General features: G+C 34.2%; 1 protein-coding gene across 1 annotated transcript in view; it reads right to left on the minus strand.

Moving 5' to 3' along the window:
* The window catches only part of KANSL1L (KAT8 regulatory NSL complex subunit 1 like), a 134,451-nt gene extending 127,078 nt beyond the window's left edge, over nucleotides 1-7,373 (minus strand). Inside the window, exon 1 of the mRNA XM_006140087.3 lies at nucleotides 6,246-7,373. Within this exon, the coding sequence (XP_006140149.1) occupies nucleotides 6,246-7,330 (1,085 nt within the window). The 5' untranslated portion in view covers nucleotides 7,331-7,373. The remainder of the gene's footprint in view (nucleotides 1-6,245) is intronic.
* Between the last annotated feature and the right edge of the window lie 3,197 nt (nucleotides 7,374-10,570).

Below are 10,570 nucleotides of genomic sequence, written 5' to 3' on the forward strand. Positions count from 1 at the left end.
GCTGGAACCTACTTTGACACCCAAGTGGCAAACAGAAGTGCCATAAAATTAACACTGCCAGGAGCAACCTTTAATCAATAACTGATGTGAGTTGGTTCTTCACCTCTCAAATGGGTTAACACTGAAGCACATATTTTATACTGACTCCCCAAGTATCCACCAACAACTTAAAGCTCCACAACAGTATCATTAAGTTGCTTGATAGAGCATTCTTCATAGGTTGCCTTACCAATACTTTATTATGTACTGGCCCTTTATATTTAATATTTCATCTAATTATTCCCAGAATTTGTTAAGGTAGATCAAAAAGAAGAAAAAAATCTGTTTCAGAAGGTTAGCCTTCACAAAGAAAGAAAGCCATGATTGTAATACAAGTATGTCTAGAACCTGGGTACCAGCAAAGGAACAGAACTCTTAGAGAAAAATTATTTTCATATTAGTATAAGGACTATATTTCAATCCTACCAAAAAAATCTACTATCCTCTTCAAAGGGAACTGTTTTCTTTTGTTTTGTTTAACTTCTAATGGGCACTAGCCTCTAAAATAGAAGTTATTTTTAGGCTGTCAATAATGTCATTAAAAGTAATTTTAGTGCCTATAGATTTTAAATAAAATTAAAAGAGGAAAGTCAAATATATATATATATATTTAAATATATATTTAAAACATCAATAGCAATGATAATGACTAATATGAGTGATTTCCAGTTTCCTAAAACAATTACATTCCTTCATAGCTAATTACCTGATCAAAGCAAAAGAATTTGTTTTTTCTATTGGGGTGATGAATTCAAAGAAAAATAGAAAGCAAATAATAATATAATCTAAAAGTTTTAATATAAATATAATACATTTTACTTATCACTTTCTTAAAAACTGCCAATGTTAAATATTATAATAAAACCATTATTTAAAAATGTCCATATCCTGGTATATTTAATTCATTCACTGAACATACATTCATGCAGGATTTAAGATATACAAGATATATCTTGTGACAAGTTTGGTATTATAGACAAAGGGAAGGGGTAAAAAACATCAAGTGAAAATAAAGCAACTGTATAATGAAAGGTAAAAAAAGAAAAGAGAAATTTCACAGGTAGCCACTCTCAATGTTTCTATCTTTACAACCTACATATACAAATACTGAAATAATAATTTATTCATCAAACAACCGCTAAACAGAAGACAAGGTTATGCAGAGTGTATATAATGACAGAAAGAGTAATACTCACACTCAAATTGCTTAAAACTATTACAATTTGGGAACCAGTAGATGGCATAATGTTTACACTGCTAGACTGTCACATACTTGACTGCAGTTTGAGTCTCAGACTCAGCGGCTAGAAACTCAAGCCAGGCATGTGCCTGCATGCCAGAAATCTCAAGAGGAAAATGGAGAAGGAATTGTGGAGTGGCCATACCATGGGAGGTGATTTCTTGCTTTCAGCTCTCTCTCTCTCTCTGGCAAGCATATGCACACTATAGAAAAAATCTCATTCAAAAAAAAAATATTTTTTTTTTTGAAGTCAGCTTCAATATCTACCACTTTGGACCTTATAATTTAAGAAGTCTTCTAATGCAGTAAAAAGGATAAAAATTTAATTGTGCTAATAATTCATTTAAAAAATCAGATCCACAAAATTTATCTTTTATCTAGTATTTTATATTTAAGGTTTAATTCTGAATTTTATACATTAAAAGTATTCATCTGCATTTGAAAATGAGTTCTCTAAAGCTGTAGAAAAGAAACTAAAAAAAAAAAAAAAAAAAAAAGCTTATGAAGATAAATGTCTTAAATTTAAAATTGAATCTAACAACCTGAAACAGAACTGATAAATTCTCACTTTAAAAAGCAGAAACCATTTTTATTTTTTACTCATACCAAAACATACAAATAATTAGTTGTTTTCATTCTCAAAATTCAGTCAACTTCAAGAAAAATGGTAAAGAAATAAAAAGATCAAATTCAAAATTTAAAAATTGAGCAATCTTTTTCACAAGGAACTTATAAATGTTATTAAAATATTCAAAATAAAATTTAATATCTAATATATGGAAAGGTGTATGTAATAAAGAAATTTTAAGATTTCAAGTAGCATAAATAAATTAAAAACTAAATAAATCTAAGCAGCTGTCACTTAATTCCATAGATTAAAGAAATTTTTTTAAATTCCCCAAGATTTTTGTAATCTGTTTTATTGATTTATATAGACATGATAGACCTTAGGACAAGGTTTATTTAACTCTAGAAATATAAGGTGACTTGAAAAAGGTCAGGGAAAAATGAAATTAAATTATTAGTTTAGTTTGTACAAAAAATTTTCAAATCTATGTATAAGTTTTTCATAATATATATTTTCCAATAACTTTTGAAAGACCCCTCATATTGATCATGGGCTTTAATAAAAAGGCATTTTAATACTACAAGGTAGATAATTCAAGAAGCTAGAAGCACATCATAAAGAACTGATATTAAACCTCTTAAATTCATTATTTTCCTAAAATGTGTATCTATCAATAGAATCCCTGAAGTCCTTTGGGCTGATTATGGGAGGAAAAAGAGTAGCATAAGAAATACATTTTCCAATCCAGAAACTTTTTTCTCCCAGGCAATTTTACTTCAGTTTTCCTTAATAAACTGACAAGAGTTGTCAAGAAAAGAAATGGGGTGACTAGCAGATGGCATAATGTTTACATCACTGGATTCCCACATGGCTAACTGCAGTCTGAATCCTGGACCAGGTGTCTTCAAACTCACGCCAGGTCTGTGTGCATACCCAGGATCACAAGAAGAAACAGCAGCATGGCCATCTCCCCTAAGAGGTGATTTTTTGCTTTCTGTCTCTCTGTCTCTCTGCGTGTCTCTGTTGAGTGCATGTGCCCTATAGCAAAAATCTCTCTTTGAAAAAAGAATTTTTTTTTTTTTTGCCTATCAATAATGTATGATACTGACAGTCCCTGCTCTTTGCTTCCAGTCATTTCCAGATGTTTCAGGTATGCTAATCTCCCAAGATGTCCTTTCTATGCAGTTATTCTCGTTTTTTTTTTTCTTTTTGTTTTTCCCCTTTGTGTTGCTGCTAATTCTTATTTGCACCCTTAAGCCCATTCAAGGCTGTTTTCATTCATGGATGGATGTCTGTTTCTTTTTTTTTTTGGAGAGGTTTTCACTGTAGGGCACGTGCACTTGCCAGACAGAGAGGGACAGAGACACAGAAAGCGAGATATCACCCCCCAGAGGGGATGGTCACGCCGCCATCCCTTCTCCTCCATTCTCCTCTCGGGATCCTGGGCACGCACTCACATGCCCCCGGCGTGAGTTTTAAGCCACCGGGTCCGGGACACAAACCGCGGTCGACTACGTGGGAGCCCAGCGACATAGCCATTACGCTAATTGTTGGTTCCCATCTGTTTCTTGTGTTTTTGTTTTTTGTTTTTTTAATTTCTTTTTGTGTGTGTGTTGGGGGGGTCATGAAGACTGGTATCTCCACCTCCACCATCCTGCTAATATTACTCTCTTGAGCTGTTCTCTTTTTATTATAGCTATCAACAGGGAAAAAAGGTGATCATTTCTTCTGAAAAATAAAATTACAGCTTACATAACTACTCCAAAGGGTTTTACTCTCACTTTCGTTATAAAGGACGTAACTGTCCCTCTGTTTCTCTTATGATAATGGTTCATTTTAAAATAGAAAGTATATGAGCTTTTAAATGATACATATTATATAGGAATTTCAAGAAAAACTAGTTATAATCACCCATAGACTTCTAAATAACCTAGTGCATACCCAAATAAAACTACAGGTGTAAATACAAATATCAAGACAAAATATTTAGACCAAACTATATGCTCAGTATATAGAAGATTAACAAAATGTAATTTCTACCTTTAATAGTGGTTGGGTCAGGCACAACAGTTGGCATAATGGCTATGTTAGCTCACGCTAGGCACGTGTGCGTGCGTACCCAGGATCCCGAGAGGAGAATGGAGGAGAAGGGATTGCGGTGTGGCCATTCCCCCTGGGGGGTGATTTCTAACTTTCTGTCTCTGTCTGTCTGTCTGGCAAGCACACACGCCCTATAGCAAAGACCTCTCCAAAAAAAAAAAAAAAAAAGAAAAAGTAGCGGTTGGGTTATTAAAACTAATATATAAAAGTAAACCATGTAGGACAAAACATAATTTAATGATAAAGAATATAGCAGACTAAGTGTTACAGGAAATCTATGAAAGTAAATACTAATAAAAATACCTTCATAGACAAAATAGTCTGAGAAGACAGTTTTCTTATTTCTGTTTCTAGTTTAAAGAGACAAATCTGTCCATCAACTCCTCTCAACAACAAACAAAATACTTAAGTCACTAGACTTACCTAGTAAATTGTATTAAATTGGATTACTTCAAAAATACTGTAATTATAAAAATTGGTATTTTCAGGGACTTCCTTCAGAACACATGCACCTAACAATTCTCATAGCTATACAAGAATTGAGAAAGTGCCGTGGTAGAAGAGAATAAGAACAGACAAAATTCTGGCTCCATCACTTATTTAGCTCGCTGGCTGGCTATCTATCTATCTATCTATCTATCTATCTATCTATCTATCTATCTATCTACCTGTTTTGACAAGGAAGAGTGGGAGAGAAGAAGCATTTTCAATAGAGTCTGGTTATGTTGCAATCCCCTTCCTTCAGCCCTCTACTAACAGGATCTTGGGTACACACACCATTTCAGATTAATCAGGCCAAGTATCCAAAATGGCTTCTAGTACTGCAGTTCATTATGCTACTGGGCCTTATTTGACTTTTTGACCATAGGCAAGTTATTTAACCATGCTGAGTCTGTTTCTTCTTAAGTAAAATAAGGATAATAATAACTATCTCCCAGATTGCTCAAGAATTAAATGACATACATTAAAAGTACTAGCACAATGATAGCCAGAAAAATATGTGCTCAATAACTCTTATAGCTCCCACATTCAAACTAATTTTAATCACAGTAATATCAGAACACCAAAAGAATGGAATGCTCACTCAGCTTTACATTTTATTCCTCACTAAAAAAAAGTAATATACCTATCTTCTATTTATTAGTAAGAATTAATGTTTGGCTCCTAACCCCACAGTGATTCTTACTCATTTTTGAGATTCTAAAAGAGCCACAGAATTCCTCCTACCAAAATGCCACTTATACAAACAGTAATTCTCATTAATTTGGGGACATTAAAAGATTAACAAATTCCTTGAAAGCTACATTAAAAATTATGCTCTATCTGGTTATATAAATGAAGATTGAATCAAATGATATAAAATTTAAAATTTGAGATCACTGGACATATTTCAAGTTCTCAAAAATGGCATGAGATTAGTGCCTACTAGATATCATAGAAAAAGAACATTTCCATCACCTCAGAAACTTTCATTGGACAGAGCTGTTCTGGAGTGTTATTATGGTATGATCATTAAAATTAGTTTCCTCTGCTTAAAAAAAAAAAATCTAAATATTTTTCTCTCAAGTAAATACCCAAGAGAAAAGAGGTTATAAATATTTTGCCCACAACTGAACCTCTAGTGTCTAGCACATAATAAACCCTCAAAAGGTATCTTATAAATGACACTGTAGTTTTGTTTTAGTAAGTAAACTAACCTTTCAAAAATATTGGGCTGTTGAAAAAGTCATGAATATTTTTCTATGCAAAACGATGTCATGACTTTTCCAACGACCCAACAGACTGAGTTGGTAAAGGCCAGAACTGGAAGCTATGAATACAATGAGTATATAAAAGTTTTTTTTGAAAAATAAAAGTAGCAGATCAGCTTATATGTACTTTCAACCAATAAACTCCCAAAGCTAATGAAGGCTCTCTATGTGCAGATTTAACATTTTTGAGTTTTAGCTAAACATATTAGCGAGATCACAAACAACAAAGATTTAGGCCTTATCCATAACCTATTTTACCCAAGAACAACAACAACAAAAAAGCTTACATATAGCTAATTAGTTTTATTATTCTTATATGGGTTTTTCCTAAATAGAACCTTTGGATAATTTGTTCTTAAATATTATGTATACGTTTACACATAAGAGTTTAACAGATGAAACTTTATAAAAGGTTACCAAATTTAGAACTTAAAAATTAGAGCATTAAAATTTTATAAAATTTGTTTTCTTTTAACATAACTTGAAAACAAGGCAATTGTTGCTATATACAGAACAGAAAAAAGTCTAATAATAATTTTGCACTTACACTGTCACATTTTTTCTAATGGTATATTCATCCAAATCGTCATCAGAGCTGCTATCAGTTGCATCAGAATCCAGACCCTCTTCAACATGAGACAACAGACCCGTAGCAGACAGTGCAAATCTTCGAATTTCTGCAGCTGTACACTGTGCAAAGCCATTTTTGGTATCATCCAATTTATTTTCTGCAGTCAATATGGTGGCTTCTGGCTTAATTTCAATGCATTTATGTAAACTGTTATCCTCAATTGGGGTAGGTTCATGAAGCAGCTTCCTTTGAGGGAGTTGATGTTTTACAGAAAATTTCATTTGCTGACCATAGTGTTTAACAACATGCTTTGCCAGGAGCATCTGCAAATGTTTCTGAGTTCTCTTAGCCTGGCTAAGTAAAATTTTCTGTTTGCTTACACAGTGAAGTAAACGAGCATTTACTTCCTCCTCTTTTTCGGCAGCTGAGGAACTACTAGGCACATTTGAATAGCCAGGTCCAATTTTCTTTTGAGCACAGTGCAATAAACCCTTTTTAATCTCAGCACCAGTAACTTTATCCAAAAGTGAATTTTTTTGGTACCATTTACAGTTTTCCAGTTGCACCTTATCTACATTAGTGTCTTTGATGGTATTTGAATCCAAAATAAGCTGTATATCTTTCATGCACTGGCTTGTGGTATCTGACAGAGGTTCCTTTCTGATCAACTCTTCAGATTGAGAATGACAGATTTTACTGAGCTGAATGTTGCCACCATTACACAGAATGTTTTTCAGCTTATTGCAACTGGGCTCCCCTAATTTCTTTTGTTTGTAATTCTCATTGTACTTATTTAATGTAGAGTTAGAACTCATTAAAAATACTGTTTGATAATGTTTTGAAGACTGAGAGGAACCAAAATGTTTTAAATTCACAAAATTAGTATTAAATGTAGGTTCAGGAGCTGGAAATCCCAGCATCTGAGAAAAAGTGTCTTCCGTTAGCTTTTCATCTACAGTTCTTGGGTTTTCCACGTACAGCATCTTGTCAGACTCCATGGTACTTTGCAAAGGTGAAAAGCAGATACCCTTTGCTGTTGTCTCCCGTAGAGCTGGGGTCATGGCGATTCCTGCAGATAATTATTAGAAACCTAAAATAATGTAAAAATAAATGATCAAATATCTAGAAAAAATTTATGCTTACACATTTTCCAAAGGCAATTTTTTGATGTTTCTGATTGAAACATTAACAGAACTAAACTCTTCTTTTATCTCAACTCCCACAAAGACAAAGCTATTCTTTTCTTTCACTGTGGGCCCAACATCCAACACTCCGATGAAAACTATACACTATCTAGCATAGTAAGAATTCAGCGAATGTTAGTAGATTTAACTACATTTCAAAATTCCACTTTCTGACACGGTTTAGTAAGAGCCGAAAGAATAAATATTCCAACTGAGAATCTGGTAATCATATCTGAAAATGTGACTCATCCCATACTTTCAGTTACAATATGAATTATCTTTTTTTTTTTTTAATTTGCCAGAGGGCATGTGCCCTTGCCAGAGATAAAGAGAGGGGGAAAGGGAGAAAGTATACCTTATGTGGCATGGGCACATTGTAATCCCTTCTCCCATTTCTCTACCCTGTCAGGATTTGGGGCATGCACCTACACCTACACATGCTGGACTTTTGAAAATGTTGGGGCCGAGATTCACATTGCACATTCAGCAATGAGGGATCCAGCTCCCCTAGCTGCCAGACCACTTGGGACAGCCCAAATTATTTATCTTCATAAAACATAATAAATTGCTCTAAATTTCCATTTCTGAATTTAATCTTTATATTCTGAACAGTATTAATAACAAGAAGTAAAACATAATAATCTGTAAGAACTTAGTAAACTTAACTACAAACAAAAACATTACTGTTAAGTATAACATGATAGTGAAAACTAATCTAATTTGAAGTATGTACAAATTGTTCCTGAAAATGTATCTACAATATTTTTTCACATGTCACAAATGAATACTCATCAATTATCATTATAGAACATGTTACTCCAGGGGAAAATAGTGGAGACTATGCCACATAACCACTAAAGATTAGTCCTATAATTTAAAAAATTTATACGTAGTATTCAAAAAGTTCACAGAAAACAAGTATTATGAAAAAATTATGGATGGATTTAAGTTTTTTTTCATACCAAAATAAACAGGTATTTTAACTCCATTTTTCCAAGACTTTTTTGAACTCCCTTCATATTTACCAAAAGGAAAATTATAAAACTGTGTATTCTGATTCATAGAAAAATGTAATCTAGCATCATCAAAAATCATGAACCCTTGGTCCAGCAGGTGGCACAGTAGTTAAAGGCACTATATTCCCACACGGCCGGCTATAGTTCAAGTCCCAGACCTGATGGCTTGCTTTCTGTCTCTCTCTAGTGAGTGCAAGTGCCTTACAGCAAATTTTAAAAATAATAATTAAAAAAAAATCCTTCAAAAATTATAAACTCTGAATAGTTAGTGAAAAAATTTTTACAACACTAATAAGTTTAAAGATACCTAATTCTTTAGTAACTAACTGTGATACTCCATAATTTTTGTTTCAACACACATGATACTGGTAGTCTTTTAAAAGTACTCTTATATTGTATGTTCCAGATGCTAGCTGTAAGTCTACCTCCTTCATTCCTATTTAAAAATATGAAATACAAAGCTGATTCTTCATACACAAGTCAGAATGATCAAGGGAAAAAAAAGCATAAAAATTTTTCCGTAATAAAAAAATACCACAAACAGGGTTAAAGGTAAGTAACAGACTAGAAGACGACGTCTACAACATATATAATAGACAAATGTTAGTATCTAGAATAATGAACTTCTTCAAATGGGCAAAGTATAAACCAGTCAAGCAGTTCAGCTGATGATACCCAAATGGTCATTAAATATATACTCAATCACACCAGTAATGAGTGGATGGTGGATTAACAAAGCAGGAGCCCAGTTTTCCAACCACCAAATTGACACAAGTGTTTTAGGTCTGAAAATATCATTTATCATGAGAATATAGATGGACAAGAATTCTCACTATTAAGACCATAAATTGGTTCAATAATTAGAACATAATTTGGAAAACATGTTTGTCACAGGTACACAAAAAAGCAATGACTGCAAATAACAAAATATTCTTTTATTTATTTATTTATTTTTGGAGAGGTTTTTTTTGCTATAGGGTGTGTGCGCTAGCCAGAAAGAGCGAGACAGACAGAAAGCAAGAAATCATCTCCCAGGGGGGATGCAAACCCTTCTCCTCCATTCTTCTCTCAGGATCTTGGGCATGTACACACACACACCTGGCATGAGTTTAAGCCACCAAGTCTGGGACTTGGACAGCGGTCAACTACATGGGAGTCCAATGACATAGCCCTTACGCCAACTGTTAGTCCCCAAAATATTCTTTTAAAACAACCCATATATCTTATAAGAAAGTGAATAATAAAACATGGACCACTGCATCATAGATAAAAATGAATGAGTTAGGCACCAGCAAATGGTGTAATGGTTACATTGCTGGACTCCCACAGAGTTGACCACCGCACAAGTCCTGGACCCAGTGGCTTAAAATACACTGGAAGCATGTGCATGTATGCCCGAGATCCCAAGAGAAGAATGAAAGAGAAGAGATTGTGGCATGGTCATCCCCTCCTTGGTTTTGATTTCTCACTATCTGTCTCCAACTTTCTGACTCTCTGTCTCTGTCTCTGAGGTAAGAATGCGACCTATAGCAAAAAATGTCTCTCTCAAAAAAAAGAATGACATAGAATATCAGTATGAAGAGATCTCAAAAACAGTATTAAGAGAAAAAAGGAAGCTGGCAGGTGGTGTGGTAGTTAAGAGTGCTGACTCTCACATGGCCGAGTCCAGCTGCAGTTCGAGTCCCAGATCTGGTGGCTTGCTTTCTCACTTTTCTCTATTTCTCTCACTCTGTCCCTATCTGGTCAAATTAAAATAAATAAATAAATAAAGCGAAACAAAAGAATTGTTTAGGAAAAAAACGTAACTTGGAAAAAAGAATGGGAATGAATAGATACATAGTATGTACAATATAAAGGGACTTGAAAAAGTTCATGGAAAAACAGAATAAAACTATGTACTTACTCTGATTTAAAAAAAAAAACTGACGGTGGGACCAGCAGTTAGCGTAATGGCTATGTCGCTGGACTCCCACGTAGTCGACGGCGGTTCGAGTCCCGGACTCGGTGGCTTAAACTCACGCCGGGCGCGTGTGCGTGCGTGCCCAAGATCCCGAGAGGAGAATGGAGGAGAAGGGATTGCGGCATGGCCATCCCCCCTGGG

This window comes from Tupaia chinensis, unplaced genomic scaffold (assembly GCF_000334495.1).
Source record: "Tupaia chinensis unplaced genomic scaffold, TupChi_1.0 Scaffold000018_1, whole genome shotgun sequence".
NCBI classification, from domain to species: domain Eukaryota; kingdom Metazoa; phylum Chordata; class Mammalia; order Scandentia; family Tupaiidae; genus Tupaia; species Tupaia belangeri.